A 26791-nucleotide genomic window follows, 5' to 3' on the forward strand; every position below is an offset into this window, starting at 1 on the left:
GCAGCCCGGCCAGCACTTCCCCCTGTAAGCTGCTTATGTCCCCAGGAGGGCTCCGGAGCCTCCGCTCGGCCCCAGCCCGCACAGGCACCGGGGATGCTCCAGCCGGAGCTCCAGGAGCGCCGGGATGAACTGGGATGAACTGGGACGAACTGGGAGCGTCACAGCGCTGTCCCTGCCGGGTTTGTGGGGATGCAGCGGGGCCATGGCACTGCAGAGCCGCTCCATCCCAGCGTTCCCAGCAGCTCCAGCACATGCTTTGCTCTCCTGCCACTCCACCGAGCTATTATGCAACTCCTCAGCCCAACTGCACAGCACAGAAGGCAGCGGATCACTTGCGAGAGAGGGACTTTTTTTTTTATCCAAAAAAAAAAAAAAAATCATGTAATATTATCAAATGCTAATATCTGTATCATTTGTACAGCCTGTGTGACACACAGCCATGTACACACAGGGAAAATTCAAAGGCTCTCAGTGTAATTAAATAAAAGACAGAATTAGAGAAATTAGAAAAAGAGATGACCTATTGAGTCATCCCTGGCTCGGCTCTGTCCCCTGGGGCCCAGTACAAGATGCTTCCTAGTGCTATACTGTGGTGCTTTTATTTTTTACACAGAAAAAAAAAAAAAAAGAGATAAAATTAAAATAGCAACAATAAGTAAAATAACATGCAAAATAACTTTGCTGTTTTCTCACACTTTACAGGCGAGGATCTCAAAGCACCACATTCATCCTGATGCAAACTAGCACACTTGAGAAGGAGGCTGTTATTTCTATGATTGCTTCCTTTTTCATTGCAGAAAAAAAAAAGATTAAGGAAAAGAAACAGGCCTTCCCATTGCCCTTGTCATCCAATTCAAACCAAATTACGAAGTCACATTCCTCTGTTAACCGTGGAACCGTTCCCATCTGATAAAGTTCTGGTTAAATCAATTTCATCATCATAATTCAAAGCCTATTTATTCCAACTAAGTGGTTTTGACATATTGGAAATTCAAAATAGTTTTGATATACTCAGGATTCTACATAAGCCTTTGGTGGTCAGGTTTATATTATATTTTATATAGAGATATATAATTGTATCCTCTATTACATACATATATATATATATGTATGTATATATGTAATAGAGGATACAATTATATATTATATATATATAATTGTGTATATATATACAATTATATATATATGTAGGTAAATATATATATAATTGTGTATATATATATACAATTATATATATATGTAATTGTATATATATACACAATTATATATATATATATATTTACCTACCCCTGAAAAATACAAACTTGACCAACAATTATATATTATAAATATATATTTACCTACCCCTGAAAAATACAAGCTTGACCAACGAAATATCTCTGTGGGAATATTTCAGACACACACACACAGAGCTTTCTCAATTGCCTTTCACCCACACAATGTTTTCTTTCACTGCCCACTTAGCCAAACCTGGTGAGTTTCTCCCCAAAACACCCAGGAATGATGAAAGAATTATGGAGCCCTCGGGTACCTTGCTGGCAGCTCCGGGCTCCCTGGAACTCTGCTATCGATGTCCTTACAGCACCACGCCAGCGAGGAGCATCCCCAAAACCCGCTGCTCAGAGGACAAGCCGAGCAGGAGCCATTCCACGCACGCAGCATCCAAACCGCTTTTTTATCCCCCCACCTTTCTCCGGCAGGATGTGCCCGCGGTTATTTTCCTGTGTGAGCCGGGTGAGGCGGCTCGGGTAGCGGAGCAGGGCTGGGGGATGCGGCCGGAGCGCTCCGGGCATCGCAGCGGCTGCGGAGCTGCCGGACAGCAGCGGCCCAGCGCCGCATCCATCACCGGGGCCTCTCCCGTGCCTCCCTCCCCGCAGCCAGATCCCCCCGGCATTGCCGCAGCGGAACTTGGCGGATCTCATCCCTTTTTCCCCCATTTCGAGCAGAGAGGGGGGGGAAAGGGATCATCCTCCCCCCAGCCCTTCTCCGCACCGCGCACTTACCAGGCGAGCTTGAACCCTTTCATTAGTACAGCCACGATAATCCGCTGCCCGTGTCCTTGTCTGCCCACTGACAGCTCCAGAGGTGCCAGCACATATTGGAGCAGCCCCGGGCGGCGAGCGTCCCGCGGGGAGCGCCGAGCCCCATGCGCCGAGCCGGGGCACGGCCGCCCCCCGCGCCCCCGGAGCCGCGGCGAGGCGCGCAGGGCTCCCCGCAGCAGCAGCGACGGCAGCAGCGCCGGGGGCTGGGGCTGAGCCGCCCCGCTCGCTGCCGCTGCTGCTGCTGCTGCTGAGCATGTGCAGCAGCCGCGGGACCGCAGCGTGCCATGGCACCCGCGGCACGGCCCGGCCCCCGGAGCCGGCACACGGCCCGCAGCCCCGCCCGGCCACGGGGGTCCGCTGGTGACAGCCCCCGGGCACGGCAGGGACAGCGAGGGTCCCTGGTGACAGCCCCCGGGCACGGCAGGGACAGCGAGGGTCCGCTGGTGATAGACCCGGGCATGGCAGGGACAGCGAGGGTCCGCTGGTGATAGACCCGGGCATGGCAGGGACAGCGAGGGTCCATGGTGACAGCCCCCGGGCACGGCAGGGACAGCGAGGGTCCGCTGGTGATAGACCTGGGCACGGCAGGGACAGCGAGGGTCCCTGGTGACAGCCCCCGGGCACGGCAGGGACAGCGCCTGGATTTGGAACAGCCTCGCACGCTTGCAGGGATGGGGCACCTGCAGCTTCTCTGTTCCGGGGTCTCACGCCCCTCACAGTAAAGAATATTTCCTATTATCCAATCTAACCCCCCTACTCTGTGTCACTGAAGCCATCGCCCCCTGCCCCATCACTCCATGCCCCTCTCAGTAAAGGATATTTCTGATTATCCAATCTAACCCTACTCTCTGTCAGTGCGGGGCCATCCCCCCCGCACTCCATGCCCCTCATTCTTTATATTCTTTCATATTCTTTACTGTTATCCAATCTAACCCTCCTCTCCATCAGTGCGAGGCCACACTGCACTCCATGCCACTCACAGTAAATATTTCCTAATATCTAAACCTCCTGTCAGTGCAAACCCATGGCCCCTGCATTCCATGCCCCTCACAGTAAACGATATTTCTGATTATCCAATCTAACCCTACTCTCTGTCAGCATGAAGCCATCCCCCTTCCACCCCATGCCCCTCACAGTAAATATTCCCTGTCTAACCCTCCTCTCTGTCAGCATGAGGCCATCCCCCTTGCCCTATCACTCCATGCCCCTCAGAGTAAAGAATATTTCTGATTATCCAACTTAACCCTCCTCTCCACCAGTGTGAAACCATTGCCCCTTGCCCTGTCATTCCATGCCCCTCACAGTAAATATTTCCTCACATCTAAACTTCCTCTCTGTCAGCATGAAGCCACCCCCCCCTGCACTCCATGCCCCTCACAGTAAAGAATATTTCTGATTATCCAATCTAACCCTCCTCTCTGTCAGTGTGAAGCCATCCCATGCCCCTCACAGTAAATATTTCCTAATATCTCCCCCTCCTCTCTGTCACTCTGAAGCCATCCCCCTGCCCCGTCACTCCATGCTCTCACAAAGCCCCTCTCCATCTCCCCTCAGCCCTGGCCATGCTTCCCCATTTGTGAAATCAGTTTCTGGGGCCAGCAAGCCCAGAAGGGGGTTTGGAAGGCCCCTCACACACGTGGGTCGTGCTCCCTTGGCCTTTTTCTGCAGCAAGAGCTTGATTTGCTTTTCCCTTCCAGCACAGGGGAGCTGCAGGAGGAGCCCCAGGGCTCTCCTCCCTCTGCCAGTGCTGCAATATTTGGTTGCGGATGCTTGGGGGGGATTTGCCAAAGCACCACTCCAATTCCTGGCTCTCCCAGAGCAGGGGTGAGCGATTGCTCGGGCCAAAAAAGAGAAATCCATCCCTGCTGGGACATGCAACCTGCATTTCAACTTGCACCCATTTCTCCTTGCCCTATCACCACAGCTCCTGACAAAGGTCCCCTCTGCAGCTTCCTGAAGGGAATAGAGTCAGCCCCCCCTAGGATCACCTAAGGGCTGTGGAAACGAGTGGGAAACTGAATTTCATAATGGAAAACTGAATTTCCTAGCAGAAAACCAAAATTCCTAATGGAGAACTGAATTTCCTGATGGAGAACTGAATTTCCAAATGGAAAACTGAATTCCCTAATGGAAAACTGAATTCCCTAGCAGAAAACCTAATGGAGAACTGAATTTCCTAATGGAAAACTGAATTTCCTAGCAGAAAACCAAAATTCCTAATGGAGAACTGAATTTCCAAATGGAGAACTGAATTTCCAAATGGAAAACTGAATTTCTTAATGGAAGACACAATTCCCTAATGGAAAACTGAACTTCCTAATAGAAAACCAAAATTCCTAACGGAAAACAAAAAATTCCTAATGGAAAACTGAACTTCCTAATGGAAGACTGAATTTCATAATGGAAATCCAAACTTCCTAATGGAAAACTGAATTTCTTAATGGAAAACCAAAATCCCTGATGTAAAACTGAATTTTCTAATGGAAAACTGAACTTCCTAATGGAAAAGCGAACTTCTTAATGGAAGACTGGATTTCATAATGGAAGACTGAATTTCTTAATGGAAGACTGAATTTACTAATGCAAATCCAAACTTCCCAATGGAAAACTGAATTTCTTAATGGAAAACTGAGTTTCCTAATGGAAACTTAAATTTCCTAATGGAAAACCAAAATTCCTAAAGGAAAACCCAATTTTCCTTCTAGAAAACCGAATTTCCTAATGGAAGACTGGATTTCCTGATGGAAAATTTAATCTCCTAAAGGAAAACCATATTTCCTAAAGGAAAACTGTATTTCCTAATGCAAATCCAAACTGCCTAATGGAAAACTGAGTTTCTTAATGGAAAACTGAATTTCCTAATGGAAACTTAAATTTCCTAATGGAAAACCAAAATTCCTAAAGGAAAACCCAATTTTCCTTAGAGAAAACCGAATTTCCTAATGGAAGACTGGATTTCCTGATGGAAAACTAAATCTCCTAAAGGAAAACCTGATTTCCTAAAGGAAAACTGAATTTCCTAATGGAAAACTGAATTTCCTAATGGAAAACTGAACTTCCTAATAGAAAACCAAACTTCTTAATAGAAAACTGGATTTCATAATGGAAGACTGAATTTCTTAATGGAAGACTGAATTTACTAATGCAAATCCAAACTTCCCAATGGAAAACTGAATTTCTTAATGGAAAACTGAGTTTCCTAATGGAAACTTAAATTTCCTAATGGAAAACCAAAATTCCCAAAGGAAAACCCAATCTTCCTTATAGAAAACCGAATTTCCTAATGGAAGACCGGATTTCCTGATGGAAAATTTAATCTCCTAAAGGAAAACCATATTTCCTAAAGGAAAACTGTATTTCCTAATGCAAATCCAAACTGCCTAATGGAAAACTGAGTTTCTTAATGGAAAACTGAATTTCCTAATGGAAACTTAAATTTCCTAATGGAAAACCAAAATTCCTAAAGGAAAACCCAATTTTCCTTAGAGAAAACCGAATTTCCTAATGGAAGACTGGATTTCCTGATGGAAAACTAAATCTCCTAAAGGAAAACCTGATTTCCTAAAGGAAAACTGAATTTCCTAATGAAAAACTGAATTTCCTAATGGAAAACTGAACTTCCTAATAGAAAACCAAACTTCTTAATAGAAAACTGGATTTCATAATGGAAGACTGAATTTCTTAATGGAAGACTGAATTTACTAATGCAAATCCAAACTTCCCAATGGAAAACTGAATTTCTTAATGGAAAACTGAGTTTCCTAATGGAAACTTAAATTTCCTAATGGAAAACCAAAATTCCCAAAGGAAAACCCAATCTTCCTTATAGAAAACCGAATTTCCTAATGGAAGACCGGATTTCCTGATGGAAAATTTAATCTCCTAAAGGAAAACCAGATTTCCTAAAGGAAAACTGTATTTCCTAATGCAAATCCAAACTGCCTAATGGAAAACTGAGTTTCTTAATGGAAAACTGAATTTCCTAATGGAAACTTAAATTTCCTAATGGAAAACCAAAATTCCTAAAGGAAAACCCAATTTTCCTTAGAGAAAACCGAATTTCCTAATGGAAGACTGGATTTCCTGATGGAAAACTAAATCTCCTAAAGGAAAACCTGATTTCCTAAAGGAAAACTGAATTTCCTAATGAAAAACTGAATTTCCTAATGGAAAACTGAACTTCCTAATAGAAAACCAAACTTCTTAATAGAAAACTGGATTTCATAATGGAAGACTGAATTTCTTAATGGAAGACTGAATTTACTAATGCAAATCCAAACTTCCCAATGGAAAACTGAATTTCTTAATGGAAAACTGAGTTTCCTAATGGAAACTTAAATTTCCTAATGGAAAACCAAAATTCCCAAAGGAAAACCCAATCTTCCTTATAGAAAACCGAATTTCCTAATGGAAGACCGGATTTCCTGATGGAAAATTTAATCTCCTAAAGGAAAACCATATTTCCTAAAGGAAAACTGTATTTCCTAATGCAAATCCAAACTGCCTAATGGAAAACTGAGTTTCTTAATGGAAAACTGAATTTCCTAATGGAAACTTAAATTTCCTAATGGAAAACCAAAATTCCTAAAGGAAAACCCAATTTTCCTTAGAGAAAACCGAATTTCCTAATGGAAGACTGGATTTCCTGATGGAAAACTAAATCTCCTAAAGGAAAACCTGATTTCCTAAAGGAAAACTGAATTTCCTAATGAAAAACTGAATTTCCTAATGGAAAACTGAATTTCCTAATGGAAAACTGAACTTCCTAATAGAAAACCAAACTTCTTAATAGAAAACTGGATTTCATAATGGAAGACTGAATTTCTTAATGGAAGACTGAATTTACTAATGCAAATCCAAACTTCCCAATGGAAAACTGAATTTCTTAATGGAAAACTGAGTTTCCTAATGGAAACTTAAATTTCCTAATGGAAAACCAAAATTCCCAAAGGAAAACCCAATCTTCCTTATAGAAAACCGAATTTCCTAATGGAAGACTGGATTTCCTGATGGAAAATTTAATCTCCTAAAGGAAAACCAGATTTCCCAAAGGAAAACTGTATTTCCTAAAGGAAAGCTGTATTTCCGAATGGAAAACGAAATTTCCTAATGGAAAACTGAATTTCCTAATGGTAACCTAAATTTCCTAATGGAAAACCAAAATTCCCAAAGGAAAACCCAATTTTCCTTATAGAAAACCAATTTTCCCTGGAATTCTGGTTTATCTCGTGGGATCCCAGCACGCTGCACGCAGCAGGAGCTGGGGAGCGGGACAGGGTATCTCAAATAATTTATAATTTCATTATTTATCCGTAAAGTTCTTCAAAAAGTGAAGCCTGGGGTGGACACCCACGCTTTCATTATTCCACGCAGCTCTGAAGGGGTTTGGGCCTGGGATAGGAACGGTCTGGATTGTAAATCCTGCAGGAATTTAGGGGTGGCAGAGGAAGGAGAACAGGCAGCTGTGTGTGAATAAAGATTCTGCTCTCTTGAAGGGCTTTAAATGGTATTTGGTCAATTTGTTTTTTTGCACCCACGCCCCCATCCCCATGGCTGCAGATAATGATGAGTGGACTGATATGAAAACTTTGATGTGTGAAATCACCACCCTTGTTGTGTTCTCTGCTCAGGGGGTGCTCGGGGCAGTTCCAGAGCTCTGCCCCGGTTTCCAAATCTTTCTTTTGACATTTATTGAGGGAGTTCTGGGATTCTGGTGCCCACATCCCCTCTGGAAAGTGACAAATGAGGTTCTTTGCTCTCCTACTCTGCCTGATAACCACAAAGAGATTTTGGTTTTTTTTCCTGGTTCTCCCAAACCCTGAAGAGATGAAGAGCAGCAAAGCTCCAGTTCTGAATTCAGCAGAAAACCACTTTTTGAGGGCTTGGAGCATTCCAGGGTGGCTGAAATGAAACAGCATCTTGGGCTGAAGTTTGAGAAACTGGGGGAGTAACCCTGAAATGGGGAGAGCCCCAGGGCAGGCAGGGACATCCCAAATCCCTGCTTTGGGAATTTGCTCCAACAACAACTTTGCAATGCTTTTTTTTTTGCTTATTTTTAGACAAAAAGCCCTCATTTAACCATAAAGTCAGGCACAGGCCTTTCCCCATGACAAACAGCATGGGAAAAACACCTTCAAACCTCACCCTGCATAATCCCAGACTCACCCTGAATAATCCCAGACCCTTCTTAGGTCCCACCTGGAGCAGCCTGGGCCAGGCTTTGGGCTGGGCTTTTCTCCAGGAGCAGCTTTGCAGCTGGGGCCTGCAGGCTGGCAAGGAGGGAGGCAAATCACAAATGCTGTAAAATGGGTCAGGAGACCTGCAAGCTTGGCAAATCTAGGACAGCCTAATGCTGCAGAGTCACATGTTTGGAAATCAAAGCTCAGGCAAGAAAGGTATTAAGAGATAAGCAGTCATGCACTTTTCCTTTTTTTTTTTTAAATTTTCTTCTTTTTTTTTTTTTTTTAATCCAAATAATGTGAGGGGTGGGGAAATTATCAAAGGAAGGAGATGGCTGGGAAGGTGTTTGTTTAAAATCCTCCCAGCAGGAGCCTTGGAGGGACAGTGGATCAGGTATTCCCAACCCCAATCCCAGGTTCTGGCTGATCCATCTGTGCCAGAATGAACAAACCCTTCACTTTCCCCCTAATCCTCTGCATTTCACTATTCCAGTGAGGAAAAAGGGAAAAAAAAAAAAGGTATTAAAATTGAAATAAGGCAAGCCAAAAGCAGCTGTAGGTATCAGGAGGGAGGGGCTGTGCACAGCCACCTCCTCAGAGCTAAGAATACCCATCAGTCACAGGCAAGATGAATTCCAGATTAATTATCTACCTACTCCAGCCCACTAAAGGGGAAAATGGAAAGAAAATACCTGTCAAAGCTGTGGCTGGAGGGTTCAAAGCCATTTCTAGCCCCTGTTTGGGAAATGGAAGCTCAATAAATCCCTGATTCTCACCTCTATAAATCCCTGATTCTCACTGCTCTGTGCAACTGCAGGTTGTAATTCTGAAAATGATTGTGAAAAGCATCATTGGTATATTGTCCTCATCTGTGTAAAATGTCAATTGAAGTGGCAAATATCTTTCATGATCATGTTTTGCATTTAAAAGAGCTTTCCCAAGGCATTGGTATTTGGGTAAAAATTCTTTTTCCATAGGAAAAATTAAAAATAGGCATAAAAAAGGGTAAACACTGGGTTTCCTTAGAGTTTGTTTTGATGTTTTGTGAAAATAAAAATAATAGCTGGGCTGAAGAGCAGCTCTGAAGGATGTGCAGGTGCCCTCTCAGAGCCAGAAATACAAATTTTCACCATTTTCACCCTTCCTACAGGATCTTAGACCAAAGGTTCATTTTCCCCTCCAGCCATAAAGGCTGCAAATCCAATGATTTTATCATCAGAATGCCATTTGGATTATTGGGGGTGGGAATATATATTTTTTTAATTAGATGCATCATTGGCTCAGCACAAACAATAAATAAAAATAACACAAGTTCATGTGGTTGTGTTGTCCTGCCTCACCCCTGTCCTTTCTCCCAGGAAAAAATTCTCACAAACTTCAAAAAGAATTAAGATAATTTGGATCCTGGCCTGGTGCCAGTAACATTTTGAGTATTCCTGGTCCAGATGAAGAATTCCATTAATAAAACCTCCCCTGGGGCTCCTGGCTGCCTCCAGCCCCAGTCAGGAGGAGGAAATCAAGCAGCAGCACACACACACACACAAACACTAAAAAAAAACAGCAACAAAGCCAAAACCAGGCAGAACTTTCTCAAAACTGAAGGAAAAATTGGGAGATCGGGAGCAGAAGAAAAAATAAAAAGAGGGTTGGATAAAAAGACAGGATGTTTTCCTGAGCTGTGAGCACAAACTATCGTGGATTTTAAAAGTTAGGTCACAAGGAATACACAAAACCAGAGTTTGTTTTTTTTTTTTCCTGGCCTCCTGCTTGGATGAAAGAAACATTGATGGTGCTGTCAGGATAAACCAGGGCTGGACATGGCCTCTGCAGAGGCAGGGACATCTGCACCAAGGGACAGGCAGGCAGAAAAAAAAGGCAAAAAAAGGCAAAAAAGGGCAATTTTTGCACAGGATATTGCCACGGCCCCAGGCAGGGCCTGGGGGGAAGCTGGAAGCACAGGGGCAACCACAGAAAGTAAAAGTGGAATATTTAGCACTGTTTCATTCACACACAGCTGGTTTGTCCTTCTCCCCTCACACAGACTTCTCTGAGCAACCCCAGCCAAGGGCTGCCTGCTGAAAGCCAAGGAAATCAGCTCTAAAAACCTCTGAGATGCTGCAAAAAGGAAATCAGCTCTAAAAACCTCTGAGATGCTGCAAAAAGGAAATCAGCTCTAAAATCCTCTGAGATGCTGCAAAAAGGAAATCAGCTCTAAAAACCTCTGAGATGCTGCACAAAGGAAATCAGCTCTAAAAACCTCTGAGGTGCTGCAAAAAGGAAATCAGCTCTAAAAACCTCTGAGATGCTGCAAAAAGGAAATCAGCTCTAAAAACCTCTGAGATGCTGCACAAAGGAAATCAGCTCTAAAAACCTGAGATGCTGCAAAAAGAAAATCAGCCCTAAAAACCTCTGAGATGCTGCAAAAAGGAAATCAGCTCTAAAAACCTCTGAGATGCTGCAAAAAGGAAATCAGCTCTAAAAACCTGAGATGCTGCAAAAAGGAAATCAGCTCTAAAAACCTCTGAGATGCTACAAAAAGGAAATCAGCTCTAAAAACCTGAGATGCTGCAAAAAGGAAATCAGCTCTAAAAACCTCTGAGATGCTGCAAAAAGGAAATCAGCTCTAAAATCCTCTGAGATGCTGCAAAAAGGCACCTTGGCTGCCTTCCCTCAGCACCCCCTTGCAGCTCAGGACAGGACACGTTTCCCCCAGGATGGAGCGAGCAAATCAGCTGGAATATCTCCACAACATCCTAAAATCCAGAGGATTTCTCTGTGTGTTTGCAGGGCAGAGAAGCAGAACCTTGCAGTGCCAGGGGTGAAAGGAGCTCACTGATTTTCCAATCTCCATTTCACCTGGGAAGCGACCCCTGCTCGCTCAACAAGCCCCACATTCACCTGATATTTTTTTTTTCTCCCCCTTCTCCAAGAGTTTAATTTGCTTTTCCCAGGCACTCAGCAAGGAGCAGGGATGGAGCAATGCAGGGGTTTCACTTTTGGCAGGCCAAGCACAGCTGGAGGTGACACAGCCCCGTGTCCCTGTCCCACAGCAGCTCTCCAAGCCCACCAACAGCTCCAAAAAGCCCCAAAATGAGGATGAATAATGGATAAAAGTTGAATTTCTCCTTTTTTTTTTTTTTTTTTTTTTTTTTTTTTGTGGGAACACACCATTCTCTGGCATGGCAGGAAATGCCAGTGCTTGAGCCAGCCTGTGTGGTATTTCCTTCCTCCCCCAGGATGAAGGAGGAATTGAGAATCTCAACTTCATGTTCTTAGAAGGCTAAATATTATATTATATTATATTAATTATATTATATTATATTATATTAATTATATTATATTAATTATATTATATTATATTATATTATATTATATTATATTATATTATATTATATTATATTATATTATATTATATTAATTATATTATATTATATTATATTATATTATATTATATCAATGCTATACTAAAACTATACTAAAGAATAGAGAAAGGATACAGACAGAAAGTTACAAAGAATTATAATGGAAACTCCTGACTCCTTCCAGAGTCCCAACACAGCCTGGCTGTGATTGGTCATTAAATCAAAACAATTCACATGAAACCAATCAAACAATCACCTGTTGGATAAACAGTCTCTGAACCACATTCCAAAACAACAAAACACAGGAGAAGCCAATCAGATAATTCTTGTTTTCATTTTTCTCTGAGGCTTCTCAGCTTCCCAGGAGAAAAAATCCTGGGCGAAGAGGATTTATCAGAAAATGTGACAGTGACAAGGCTGGAAGGTGCCTCAGCAGAAAAGGAAGGACACGATGGAGAGGTGGGTGACACCAATGGAAGGGTGACACAGTGGGGAGGTGGGTGACACCAATGGAAGGGTGACACAGTGGGGAGGTGGGTGACACCAATGGAAGGGTGACGCCAATGGAGACATGGGTGACACCATGGAAGGGTGGGTGACACCATGGAGAGGTGGGTGACACCAATGGAAGGGTGACACCATGGAGAGGTGGGTGACACCAATGGAAGGGTGACACAGGGGAGAGGTGGGTGACACCAATGGAAGGGTGACACCATGGAGAGGTGGGTGACACCATGGAGAGGTGGGTGACACCATGGAAGGGTGACACAGTGGAGAGGTGAGTGACACCAATGGAAGGGTGACACCATGGAAGGGTGACACCAATGGAAAGGTGACACCGTGGAGAGGTGGGTGACACCAGTGGAAGGGTGACACCAGTGGAAGGGTGACACCAATGGAAGGGTGACGCCAATGGAGACATGGGTGACACCAATGGAAGTGTGACACAGGGGAGAGGTGGGTGACACCATGGAGAGGTGGGTGACACCAGTGGAAGGGTGACACAGGGGAGAGGTGGGTGACACCAGTGGAAGGGTGACACCAATGGAAGGGTGACACAGGGGAGAGGTGGGTGACACCAATGGAAGGGTGACACAGTGGAGAGGTGGGTGACACCATGGAGAGGTGGGTGACACCATGGAGAGGTGGGTGACACCAATGGAAGGGTGACACCATGGAGAGGTGGGTGACACCAATGGAAGGGTGACACCAATGGAAGGGTGACACAGGGGAGAGGTGGGTGACACCAGTGGAAGGGTGACACCAATGAAAGGGTGACACCAATGGAAGGGTGACACAGGGGACAGCAGCTGTGACAGGACATCCCAGCACATGGGAGGAAACGAATCTCTTCAACCTCCTCAGAAATTCCTCCAGACTGAGCTCAGCAGAAATTAAGCAAAATTAACGACATCCCTTCAGTGCTCCAAACTCCTCACAGGGGTAACTGGCTCAAAGTCAGCAAAGGAAACAGAATTTTGGGGTTTTAAATAAAGAATTGGGGGCTAAATATCAGCACTCACCAAGGTTAGGTTCAAATAAACCTGTGCAAATTCCAGGAATGTCTACATAACTAATTCCCAATTGTATCTGTTTTAGAAGGTTCAAACTCAACTCAGTTTTCCATTTCTCCAAAAAGATAGATTTTTTTTTTCAGTACATTCACCTAAGATGGTGCTTTAACACTGCAGGTCACATTTCCCTTTAATTAAAACCAAAACCTACAAAAAACAGGTACAGAGAAAAACAATTTTCAAGTGATTCTGTTGTTCCTGTCGTGGAAAACGTCTGTTTGTCAAGCCAGAGATAAAACTGAGTTCCCCAAAACGCCACCACAGCTCTAACTGAAATGCCACAGACCCTTCAGCACCCTCAATGATATTTTTTTCCAAGCCCTCCAGCTTGAAGAGGGTTTGCAGCAGTTGAGGTTTCAGCAAATATGAGAATGAGGACGAGTTCACCTTTATAAAGCAACATTTATCCAGAAGCACATCATACAATTTATTGATAAACACTTAAAAAAAAAAAAATCAAAAGCTGCATCAGGGAGCGACCCAGTCCTGGGGCAGAACCTTCCCCAGCACCATCCAGGCTTCAGGGAAGGGGAATTGAAAAGGATGGAGAGTTACAGCTGGAATAAACGTGACAGGGAAAGCCCAGCTTGGATTCCATGAGCCCTGCAATGTGAGGGGTTTAACCCCTGAGATCAGTGAGGGGTTTAACCAGGGAATTCTACACCCAGGAGGGAGCTTCTCCCCGGAATACAGCCATGCTGCAGGATCCAGAGCAGCCTCAAAAGCAGATTTTTAACTATTAATGCCCTTCCCCACTCCCTGCAAGCCATGGCTCCCTCCAGCCACGCTGAACTTCATCCCTTTGTCAGCTAAAGCCTCAAACACGTTCTGCAGACACATCCCCTGCGCTTTAACCCTAAGGAGGGTCCTTCTGGTGCCCAGGAGAACCAACCTTGGCTCTAAAGGCACCCAGCGGTGCCAGCCTGGTGCTCCCCAGGCCTCCCAGCCATTCCCACCTCTCAAACCCATCTGGATCCACTCCCAGATTGCCAGCCCACGCTGAATTTCATCCTTTGTCAGATAAAGCCTCAAACACGTTCTGCAGACACATCCCCTGCACTTTAACCCTGCTCTGACCCCAAGGAGGGTCCTTCTGGTGCCCAGGAGAACAAACCTTGGCTCTAAAGGCACCCAGTGGTTCCAGCCTGGTGCTCCCAGCCATTCCCACCTCTCAAACCCATCTGGATCCACTCCCAGGTTGCCAGCCCACAGGAAAGCAGAACCCACAGCCCTGTGAAAGGCACAGGCAACAGAGAAGCCTCACAGAAAAGGGTGGATGCATCCATAAGCTCGAGTTACTTTCTCGCTTTTGACACTCCCCCGACATCCTTTCCAAAAAAAAAAAAAAAAACCAAAAATAAATTCAAGAGGCTGCCAGAAGGAATTTCTCCTCACACAACCGTCCCTGGGAGTGGAAAGCTGCCCCTAAAGCACCATCTAGTGTCACTCCCTCATCCAGCAGCATCCCTGCTCCCACCTCAGATGCCACGGAGGGACCGCATTCCCCAAATCCCCTCCCTCCCAACCCCGACCTCTGCCTCCAGCACCAGCCCTACAGCATTTCCTCCAACCTCGCGACTGTAAGGGCTCAAACCCCATCCCAGAGCGATTCCCTGGCTGTCCCAGCAGCAGGGAGGGTGGGCAGGGGGCAGGAGGGCGGTGGAGAGACAGAGTAAGAAGGTGCCAAGCGAAACCACTTACGCACAGTGAGGCCGGCAGCATTTCCATCCTACCTTTGCTGTCGCCATATCAGACGTCTCCATGCTTTCTGCTTGGCCTAGCAGTGAACAAGAGCATCAGGGGAGAAGGGAGGGAGGGAGGGAGGGGAGAGAAAGGGAAAGTCAAAAGAGGATGAAGAATAACAGGCAAACAACCTGGCAGGAGGATGAGAACAATGGAAGTCGCTTAGGGGTTAGTGGCAGGATTCTGCCCCCCACCCAGAGAAGGGCAGGGAAAGCATCTCAAGGGGATGGCCCCAGGTTAGGAACTTGTTTGGAGCCTGGCACAAGACCTGAGTCACTGCCATGCCCTCAACTCCTTCCTCCTGCCACCACCCGAGTGTCCAGCAGGAGGGACAGAGAGGACCCTGCTCCTCCTCCTGCTGCTCCCAGCTTCCCTTCCAGGCTGAGCTCCTGCAGGGAGCTGGGGAAAACCCAACTTCCAGTGAGCAGGGAACAACCCAGGCTGCAGTGAGCTGAGGAATAACCCAGCTCCCAGTGAGCAGGGAACAACCCAGGCTGCAGGGACAAGGGAACAACCCAGCTCCCAGTGAGAAAGGGAATAACCCAACGTGTAGTGAACAGGGAACAACCCAGCCTGCAGGGAGCTGAGGAAGAATCCAGCTTCCAGTGAGAAAGGGGACAACCCAGCCTGCATGAGCAGGGAACAACCCACCCTGCAGGGAGAAAGGAATAACCCAGCTTCCAGTGAGCTGGAGCCCAGCCTGCAGTGACCCAGGGGAACAACCCAGCTTCCAGTGAGCAGGGGAAGAACCCAGCTTCTATCCAGCTGGGGAACAGCCCAGCCTGCAGTGAGCCAGGGGAACAGCCCAGCCTGCAGCCAGCTGCTCATCCTCCCTCTCTGCAAGAAGGGAGAGTCACCCACCCCACCCCAGCCACCCCGAGTGGGCATTCCAGGAGTCAGGAGGACAGGAAGGAAAGCAGGTGGGTTCTGGGCAGTGCACAGGGGCAGGAGGAGTGCTCAGACACGAGGGGGGTGGATGTGGGGAGGGAAGAGAAGAGTGAGGGGGGGCAGGCAGGCAGGTGAAGCAGCGATGGTGCAGAGCAGCCGTACCAGAGAGCGCGCAGCGCAGAACGCGGGGTGCAGGCTGCTCAGTGCACCCCTGAGCACACTCACCTCACACAACACTCTCACACGACTGGGCCTGACCTAGTAACCCTTTGGTGCACGCTGGGCTCGGGCTGGAGGCACCAAAGCCCCAGGAAAGGTGCGCTGGGTGCCAGCATCGGGAGGCATCCGTAGCTGCGTGTGCCTGCCCGGATTGGCGGAGCGCGGTGACTTCACGCCACCCCATCCATCCCCCAGCTTCTCCCTGCCGGTCCTCCTGGCCTGCTTTGCTCCAGGAAATCAGCCTGGAGCCTGTGAGGCAGCCCAGCAGCTCCCCAGAGCAGAGCAGCGGGCAGGCAGAGCAGAGGGAGGCAGGGAAACACTGCAGAGCTCAGACAAATCAAAGCCTCTGAGAACATCACTGCCTCAAAGTGCTGCCTGAAAGTGCTTATTCATCCCCCGGCGCTCAGGCACGCAGCAGGAGCACGCAGGGACCCACAAATGGATTTATGGCAGGGTTTGGACACACTGAGGGGTTTGAACACACCAAAGAGCAGCTCAGCCTCTGCAAAAGCAGCACCGAGCACTGCGGCTGCCCTGGGCACAGGCACTGCCACACTCTGTCACACCCCAGGGAGCAGACCCACGGGGTTTGGTATATTCAATATTTAACTACAGCCCTGGCAGACCCACGGGGCTTTGGTATATTCAATATTTAACCCACAGCCCTGGCAGACCCACGGGGCTTTGGTATATTCAATATTTAACCCACAGCCCTGGCAGACCCATGGGGCTTTGGTATATTCAATATTTAACCCACAGCCCTGGCAGACCCACAGGGAGTTTGTATATTCAGTATTTTACAGCTGTGGCAGATCCAGGGGGGGTTGGTATTTTCAATATTTGACAGCCCTGGCAGACCCATGGGCGTTTAGTATCTTCTATATTTCACAGCCCTGACAGACCCAGAAAGGTTTAGTATATTCAATATTTTACAGCCGTGGCAGACCCACAAGGGTTTATTATATTCAGCATTTTACAGCCATGGCAGACCCATGGGGATTTGGTATATTCAATATTTCACAGCCCTGGCAGACTCACAAGGGCTTGGTATATTCAATATCTGACAGCCCTGGTAGTCCCATGGGGGTTTAGTATATTCAATATTTCACAGCCCTGGCAGACTCACAAGGATTTATTATATTCAGTATTTCACAGCCCTGGTAGACCCATGGGGTTTGGTATATTCAATATTTGACAGCCCTGGTAGACCCACGGGGGTTTAATATATTCAATATTTCACAGCCCTGGCAGACTCACAAGGGTTTGTTATATTCAATATTTAACTTACAACCGTAGCAGACCCACAAGGGTTTGTTATATTCAGTATTTGGCAGACCCACAGGGGTTTGTTATATTCAATATTTGACAGCCCTGCCATCAGCCTGTGCTGGAGGACAACGGCACGGGGGTGAATTTCTCCTTTTCTCAGGCTGGGGACAGGCAGGAGCCTTCAGCACCAAGGCAGCCCTAGGAAGGGCCAGCAGCACAGAGAGGGCTCCTGCCCTGGCACACAGACACGTGGATTTTGCCCTGTGTTTGTGCTGCCATGCGTTCATGCATGCTTGCACAAACCCACGCTGGCACACTGCTCCTTTGTGCTCAGAATACACAAATGCTCTGGGAGAGAGGAGGTTTGGAGGGAATACTGGGAAGGAATCCATCTCTGGCAGTGCCCAAGGCTGGGCTGGGCAGAGCTTGGAGCAGCCTGGGATGGTGGAAGGCGTCCCTGCCATGGGACTGGGTGGGTGTAAGGTCCCTTCATCCCAAACCATTCCATGATTCCATGCAGTACAGCCTTGTCAGGGACACAGAGCCCCTCTTCTGAACGCTCATTTCAACCTCCTGAGGAATCCAGTGCAGACACAGAAATGCACAAACAGCAAATCCACACCCTCTGCTCCCCAATCCCTCTTTCATGAAGCCACAGACGTCCCTTCATGACATTTCTACTTCTGTGATTTCCTCCAAGTTCACAACAGCGTGGGAAGGGGGGGTGAGAAAAGCACAACAGCTTCATGGAGGACTTTCAGCAAATCCTGAGCTACAGAGTCATAATTCTGCAGTTCAGAAAAAGCTGAATTTCCACGTTTCAGCCTCTCTGCAGCAGAGGCTCCCTGTGGCTGCAGCAGCTCCTGAACTTAAAAGCAAACAGGAAACATCTCCTGAGGAAGTGCAGCCTTAGGAAGGGAACAACCCACTGTGAAATGCCTGAGCTCCGGGGAGGAATTCCAGGCTCTATAAATATCCACAGCCACGGTCCTGCTAGCCCGGGCTTCCAGCTCCTAATTGCCTCCGAAAGGATTCCTTAGCTGCTTTTTGTCAGCATTACCCTTGCAACAGCCCCAGCTCACAGCCAGCAGGGCATCCTCTGTGCGGCTCCACGTTCCCCAGAGCAGCCTCACCTCCCAAAGACTCCCAGGGAATAAAAAATTCCCTTTTTCTATTTATAGAATAAGAGCCTCACCTCCCAAAGACTCCCAGGGAATAAAAAAAATTCCCTTTTTCAAGTGCCCAGCAGTGCAAACAGAGGGCTGAGCAGGCTCAGACAGATGAAAGGTGCAGGCAGAGAATTCAATGTGCTGCCTGTGAGGCACCACTTCAGCCACACTGTGATTGTCCCATATGGCAAAAAAAAAAAAAAAAAAAAAAAGAGAGAAAAGGCTGCAGGAGTTAAGGAAGCACCAAAAAACCCCTGTTTGGGTCTGTGAAAAGCATGCAAAACAAAACCTGCTAGCGACAGAACCAGTGGGAGGGGAAATTAGAAACAAATCAGGAAATGTTACGGGGAGAGAGGAAGAACTGCCGGAGAGAATGTCAGAATGTGAGGAGCAGAGAGTTTAACGGGTATATGCACCTCGGTTACAGGTGTACAGATCCCCAGGAAAATGTGGCAGGTGGGCACAGTGCCGAGTCCTCCCCGAGGGCAGCAGCAGCAGCAGCAGCAGCAGCAGCAGCGATGTGCAGCGCTGCAGATGCCATCACAGCATCGGCCAGCCAGGGCACACCTCCATTTCCCGGGGAAAAAAACCCTGCAGGGACTCGCTCTGTGCTGCAGCAGCTGGGAAGTCACATGAGGCTTCATTTCCAGCAAAAAAAAAAAAATAAATTAAAAAAAAAAAGCATTTCTCTGTCTGCAGGCATGATGGGAGCTGTAGTTCCATGGCCAGGACAGAGAGCGCCCGAGAGCCATTTCTGAGCCTGTGCCCTGGAGCTGGGGCCCCGGGAGGGACAGAAAGGTGGAACAGCAGCACAGCACCTTCTTGGTGATTCCTGCCTGGAATATAACTACCCTCTTCTGATTCCTGCTTGCAATATTCCTACCTGGAATATTCCTACCCTCTTCTGATTCCTGCTTGCAATATTCCTACCTTTTTCTGATTCCTACTTGCAGTATTTCTACTTTTTTCTGATTCCTGCTTGGAATATTGCTACCTTTTTCTGATTCCTATCTTCTTCTGATTCCCACCTTTTTCTGATTCCTGCTTGGAATATTCCTACCCTCTTCTGATTCCTACTTGGAATATTCCTACCCTCTTCTGATTCCTACTTGCAGTATTCCTACCTTTTTCTGATTCCTACGTTTTTCTGATTCCTACCTGGAATATTCCTATCTTTTCCTGATTCCCACTTGGAATATTCCTACCTGGAATATTCCTACCTTTTTCTGATTCCTACCTTTTTTCTGATTCCTACCTGGAATATTCCTACTTTTTTCTGATTCCTACTTGCAGTATTCCTACCTTTTTCTGATTCCTGCTTGGAATATTCCTACCTTTTTCTGATTCCTACCTGGAATATTCCTACCTTTTTCTGATTCCCACCTTTTTCTGATTCCTGCTTGGAATCAGAGAGTGGAGAAAAACAGCCCTCCATCAAAAGGAGAAAAATAATTGCCCAGAGAGACTTGGGAACAGGAAGAATATTTGTGTTGGGAGAATGAGGGGCAGCACCCACCAGGAAGGTAGAGAGGCTGGCATGATTCAGGTTGTAACTGCTGCTTTCTTGAGCAATATTAGAAATTTAAAATCCTGCTTTCACGCTGTGCTTTGGCTCTTTGCCTCCCCTCATTGTCCTGCCTGTTTGAACTCAACCTTCCTTTTGCCTGAGGTGGTGCAAGAACCCCTCCCAGGCCGGGAAAGGCTCAGTCACTCTGCAAATCAGAGAACTGTGACTCATGGCACACCTGAGAGAGAAATCCCCCTTCTCCTTTTCTGGGAAATTCAAAGCAAAGTCATTTCCTAATTTTTGCCTTCACGGCCAAGAACGTGCAGCCACTGTGAGCAGGCAGCAAGAGGTCACTGCCTTGGGCAGAAATCTTGATTGGTTTTGATCTTAGAGACAAGGAAATCCTGAATTATCTCAGGGCCTGAAACAATTCCCATCACACCACAGCCCAGCACCTGAACAGGGGAAGATTTCCACTCAGCATCATGCTGAACATGCAGACTCCCCAAATCAGAGTGCTTTTAAATGCCTAAATAAAGCCTTCAGACCTGCTGGAAGCCAAGCCTTTCCAGTCCATGACGCTGAACCTTTATTTGCAGTGCAACAGCCTGGAGTCCCTGGGCTGGCCCTGCCTGAGGCATCACCCGTGGAGACACTGGAGGAACCAAACCTTCTGTTCCCATCTGGACCTGTGGGGTAGCTCATGCAGTATCCTATAAAAAAATAACCTCCAGTTTCAGATAAACTGGTCATGAACCACACTATGATTTTTTTTTTGGCTTTAGGAATAAAAGCCCTTAGAGGGATGACTGCAGAGGAGGAGAAAGATCCCGAATCGTTCATTTCTGAAACCTGAGACAGAAGAAAGCAGCTAAAGAACACAGCTTGAGGCTGCAGAGAGGCATTTCAGAGCATCACTGAAAGCCCCCCCAGCCCCTTCAGGGGCTCTCCCAGGCTCAGGGGCAACAACAACAGGGCAGAACAAAGGCTGGCAACAGGAACAGAGGGCAGAGGGTGCCCCTAACCCACAGAGCCACCCTCCCTGGGGAGCCCAGCATCAATCCTGGTTCCTCAGGGCACGGATGGGTGGCAGGTGCTGCACAAAGCCTGAACTACATAAAGAAGCCTAAGCCTGGAGCAAAGAGTAAAGACATCATGAACTCTTACAGAGCTGGAAGCTTTGCCAGACCCCCAAACAGGCCCATATTCCCATGGGAATGGCACTGAAACAGCAGGAAGAGGTTGAGCAGAGCCAGCAGCCAAAGGTTTGGGGCAGGGCTCATGGAGGGAAAGGAAAGCAGGGAGAGCTTCAGGAGAAGGATTAGGTTAAAGCTGGAGGAGAAGAGGGGAAAAAGCAGAGGGGCTGAAGGCATCCCAGTGCCTGACCTTGCTCCACACACCAAGAGCACAACAAACACTCTGCACAGGCCAGGGGGAGTGGAGGGGGAGGCAAAGAAGCAGAAGAAGAAAGGCAGAGGTCAGCGAGCACTCACACGGTTACAGTCATCGGCAGGAAGGGGGGATCTGTCCCAGGCCAGTCCCAGCAGCCTGAGGGAGCCTCCCTGCAGCAGCAGGGGAGGAAAACACCACTGGAGCCAAAGAGGATAAAATCCCAGCTGGGTTACACACGCACAGTGGGGCAGGGGGAAAAGCAGCACAGAGCCGTGACCTCGGAGTCCAGCGTGGAAGGATGCAGGGCTGGCAGGGCACAGCCCTGGCGAGGCTCTGGGGTTGCTGTGGGCACTGCAGCCTGGCCCAGAGGAAGCAGCAGTGACGAGGCTGATGAGAGGGCAGAGCTGAGCAGGGAGCTGCTGGAGCTGCTCTGCTCTCAGATTTCTCCCATCACAGGCAATTCCATTTTAAAGGAGCAGCTGCCTTGGAGACCTTGGCCAGATGCAGTGCTGCTGTGGGGCAGGATGCAGAAAGCTGAGAGAATTCATTCTCTACTGAAACAAAGAGAGTTTGATGGTCATTCCAGTAACCATTACCTTCTCAAGGGCAGAAATGACCCAGCAGACTGCCCACTACCACTATCCCACATTTTCCCCAAATCTCCTGTAGCAGGGCAGAAAACGCCTGAAAAATGTGTGAAAAGTGGGCATGTTCAGCTCAGAACGAAGCCAGGGAATGCCTTATAGATATAAAATCCATAAAAGGATGTTCCACACTCCTCTGGAATGGTTGGTACCTCTCCTTTTGGCTGCTGACTATGAAATGTGAAGATGCACTCATTTCCTTGTGCCAGTGCAGTGCTGCTGTGGGGTAAGATGCAGAAAGCTGAGGGAATGAATTCTCTGTTGAAACAAAGAGAGTTTGATGATAATGGTTACTGGAATTAAATTCTCAAGGGCAGAATTCACCTGCCCACTACCACTATCCCAGATTTTCCCCAAATCTCCTGAAATGGCAGCAAACACCCGGTGAAAAGTGTGCATGTTCAGCTCAGGAGGAAGCCAGGGAATGCCTTATAGATATAAAATCCATAAAAGGATGTTCCACACTCCTCTGGAATGGTTGGTACCTCTCCTTTTGGCTGCTGACTATGAAATGTGAAGATGCACTCATTTCCCAAGGTAACCACTGCAAATCTTTTCATATTCCAAAGATTTACAGCACTGAAAGCACAGAATGATGAGGGGTGTGTGTGTGCTGGCTGCAAAGCCAGGAGAGAGCTGCTTTGTTCAGCGGGAGGACCCTTCACCAAACCAGTGCAAAACACCCCAAATTCCCAGTTCAGACCAGCGGAATTTTTCTGTCCCTACAGAGAATGAAGAAGAAACGCCCTGCAGTGAGCAGCTGCATTCAGAAAGAGCTGATGGCTGTGAGATCCAAAGGGCTCTGTGAGGACAGCAGCATTCCAGCTGAAGGGAGCAATTCCCAGTGATCCTGTGAGGACAGCAGCATTCCAGCTGAAGGGAGCAGTTCCCAGTGATCCTGTGAGGACAGCAGCATTCCAGCTGAAGGGAGCAGTTCCCAGTGATCCTGTGAGGACAGCAGCATTCCAGCTGAAGGGAGCAGTTCCCAGTGATCCTGTGAGGACAGCAGCATTCCAGCTGAAGGGAGCAGTTCCCAGCTCCTTCCCAGCACTGCCCCAGCCCCAGGGAAGCTGAGGCAGCACCTCTGTGCCTCAAGAGCAGTTTCTCCTCCAGCTGCCCAGGCAGAAGGATCAGCATCCCCTGTGCCCTCAGCCAGGCTGTGGCCAGCCAAAATCCAGCTTATTGTGGGCCCGGATCGCCCAAAAATTCAAGAGGGAGAACAAAAGGAAATATGTTATAAAAAACAAACCTTTTCCTGCCCTCCAGTCCTGCCCTCCAGTTTATTGGCTCCACAAGTGGGTTTGTCTCACTTATCCCTACATTATTTCTCCTCCCCTGTGCATTTATCCTTTCCCTGCCCACTGCACATCAAAGGAGTCACTACAAATTCAGAGTTTTTCCCCCATCTCATCCCCAAGATGAAGAAAAGTTTGAAATCTCTGAGATTTTATTAAAAACAGAAGCAGATTAAAGCCGTAGCAATCCAAGGGGCTCCTACCTTGACACACCCTTGCCACCCCACTGCTTTGAGCTAAAAATCTCTGTCAAAAGGGAAAAGATGACATTTAAACCTCAGAGACAGCAGCAGCTCCATCTGCTAACTCAACTCTTGATCACAAGAAGGGACACTCTGGGGTCCAGCTGGGATGTCTGATACCACATTTTAGAGTTTTCTTAAGTGGATACACATTTTAACCTCCCAGGAAGTTCTCTGAAATGGGAAATCCCCATTGTAAACTGGATTTTGGCTGCAAAGAAGCTAAGGGATGTGTTATATGATGTGCATTCTCACATGTGATTTGTCTTCTCTGTTGGTTAGACACACAGATGGAGTTCTCTGTTTGTGTAAGATCACTTTTCACTTCCCCTTAAGCAGCACACCAGATCCCAGAACATCCCCTAGGAAATTCTACACCCAAATAATACTAAACTAAATATTTCTGGCACAACAGCAAACCGGATTTGCAATGATTCACGAGAAAAAAATGTTAGAGAAAAAAAAAAAAAAGGGTTCCTGGAGAGCTGCACCTCATCCCAGCCCATTTTAACCAAGCACCACCTTAGTGGCACTGCAGCCACCCCACACAGGCTGGAAACAAGGGACAAATTCACTTTTTTGGTGCAGCAGGAGCACCAGGAACACTCATGGCATGAGTCACATTTTGTTCCTGATGCCAGCCCAGCAGAAATGTTCCCAGCCAAAGGGAGGTGGGTTTGTGTGACAGGCACACAAAGAGGTGCTGCCCACACTCTGCCTTCTCTCAGGGAACTCTGCGCTCGTTTCCAGCATCCATTCATTCTGTTATCATCACTAGCACAGCCAAAATTCCCAAATCCCTTGGGTTTGGGCGCATGCAGTAAGATTGGAAGGACAGTTCTAAGCCCCTAAAGACATCCCACAGAGGGATTTTATCCTGGATTTTATCCAGCTTAACAAGGCATCCCTGTGAGACGAGGTGGGCAACCCTGACCTCAACTTACAGCCAAATCTGCAATGCAAACCCCCCTCTGCAGAAACCTGCCCACACAAACGGACCTAACATCAGGCTGCCCTGCAAACCCTCTCTTCTACACCTAACAAACCCAAAACCCTCCCCTCTGTGCCCAAAAAACCCAAAACCCCTCCCCTCTGTGCATCTCTGACAGCCCCAGCCCAGGCTGGGACAGGTTAAGTTCTGTGGGACTCTCTGCTGGTTAATTTTACAGCAGAACTGAAGTTTCAGTGAGCCCACGATGGCTTTGTCGCTCTTTGCTGCTCTCGCCCTTGATCAGGCCAACAATTGGAGCATTTTTGTCAGACAATCTCAGGGAGCCCCACGTCCCCTCTCAGCATGGGCCCCTCCTCTCTGCTCCAAGGAGCGAGCAGAGCAAATCTGAATTAATCCCCTCAACGAGCAGCCCTGTTGGCACCTCACAGCCTGGGAAAGCAGGAAAATAAAGCTAAAATGGGACCCATCCTGCACCACGGGCACTGCCCCACTGCAGGGCTCTGCTGAGAGCAAAGCCTGGGCACACCTGGAGACTCAGGGAGCACAGGGAAACGCCTCTGGGTCACTGACAGCCATGAAAATTGGTGCGAGTAATTGAAAATAACAGAAATACATAAGTTACAGGCCCCAGAAAGCATCCCAGCCTCTTCTCTGTCGCCATGATATTTTCTGAAAAATCCCTTTGCCAGGAGTTTTCTCCTGAGAAGCTGAGAAGCCTCAGAAGAAAAGAAAAACAATAATTATCTGCTGCTGTGGAATGCAACAGGTGCATCTGGGATTGGGCTCATGTGGTTGTTTCTAATTAATGGCCAATCACAGCCCAGCTGGCTCAGACTCTCTGCTCAGTCACAAGACTTTGTTATCATTCCTTTCTATTCCTTTCAAGCCTTCTGATGAAATCCTGTCTTCTATTCTTTTAGTATAGTTTTAATATATCATTTTCTTTTAATATCATATATATCATAAAATAATAAATCAGCCTTCTGAAACATGGAGTCAAGATTCTCATCTCTTCCCACGTCCTGGGACCCCTGTGAACACCACCACACTTCTCCACCATAATAGTATTATATAAAAATTAATAATAATAATAATAATAATAATAATAATAATAATAATAATAATAATAATAATAATAATAATAATAATAATGCCAATATTAAATATCAATATTATTTATATATTAAGATAATTACTTTATTTTAATAAAATAATGTGTAAATAAGATTAAATGATATTATAAATACATAATGAACATAAATATATATAATTATATATTATATACAATAAAGTAAATATATTAATAATATATTATTATATATTATATAAATATATATAAGAATAATATTAAACTAATATAAATACTATATAAATAATAAAAATATATAAATATATAAAATATATAAATGATATTAAGTAAAAAATAATATTCCAAGAATGCCAGTGTTCCCAGGACACAGAGCTGATGGGCTGCCCCATTACTTACAGCCTGGAAGTGAAGTGTGGTTCCAAAATAAAACTTCTGCTCGGGGGAACAGGAAGGGAGGGTAAGGAGCCTGCCCAGTGTCTCAGAGAAGGAAAAAGAGGGGCACAAAACCCCCTCTGCACCTCCTCCTGGTGTTCCTGAGCATCCCCGGTGAGCCTGCCAGGCCTCCCCTGCACCCAGTGACAGGCTGGGCACAGCTGGGCTAACCCAGCCCACAGGAGTCACAACCAGCCCAGAAAAGTCCAGAACTTTCACTAAAAACCCGAAGAGAACAGTGGCTGCATCTGAGGGGCAGAGGGCACCTGGTGTTTCCATTCACTGACTCTGCCAGGCTCACAACCCAAGGGGAACAGAGGTGAGATTGAGCTGCTCTTGTCAGCCAGAGGTGAGAGGGGCACAAAAGGGACATAATCTAAACATTAACCACCTTCCTTAGGATAAAAAAATCTTCCAGCAGTCTGGTTAAACTCTGTGTTTAACATTAAGTCAAACTGGCTCAGAGCTTGGAGCTAGATTCAAATCCCAACTCAATTCCAAGTGACTGCAAAAGCACCAGGGCTCAGAGCAGGGAGCCTGTGAGAGCTCAGCAGCCTCCAAGCCCTGGCCAGGGGAGTTTCAGAACCTCCCTGCAGAAGATCCAGCAAAAGCTGCTCAGGGATCTGAGCGGACCAGGCCCCTCCTGCCGAGGATCTGCGCTGGATCTTTGCAGGAAAAGGGGCTCAGAATGCTGTGCCAAAGGGAGAAATGCAGAATAATCAAGCCCTAAGAACATCAAAAATATGGAATTTGTCCACTTTCAAACTCTGACCTCCTTTCTGCTCTCCCCAC

The 26791-nt window shown here is 46.9% G+C and overlaps 1 protein-coding gene across 5 annotated transcripts in view; it reads right to left on the reverse strand.

Annotated features, from left to right (window-relative positions):
- The window catches only part of GRAMD1B (GRAM domain containing 1B), a 168066-nt gene that overhangs the window by 75567 nt on the left and 65708 nt on the right, over positions 1-26791 (reverse strand). The window contains exon 1 of one of the 5 annotated variants that reach the window (XM_066564574.1): positions 18862-19011. The exons of 3 other annotated variants lie outside the window; for them this stretch is intronic. Coding sequence is in view for 1 of the 2 variants with exons in the window: in XM_066564572.1 (XP_066420669.1) it covers positions 2004-2026 (23 nt within the window). In the remaining variant the exon portion in view is untranslated. Of the gene's footprint in view, positions 1-2003; positions 2111-18861; positions 19012-26791 lie in introns of those variants that run through there. One more of the 5 variants, XM_066564572.1, reaches the window with a different exon arrangement.

The sequence above is a fragment of the Molothrus aeneus genome, chromosome 22, assembly GCF_037042795.1.
Source record: "Molothrus aeneus isolate 106 chromosome 22, BPBGC_Maene_1.0, whole genome shotgun sequence".
In the NCBI taxonomy this organism is placed as follows: Eukaryota; Metazoa; Chordata; class Aves; order Passeriformes; family Icteridae; genus Molothrus; species Molothrus aeneus.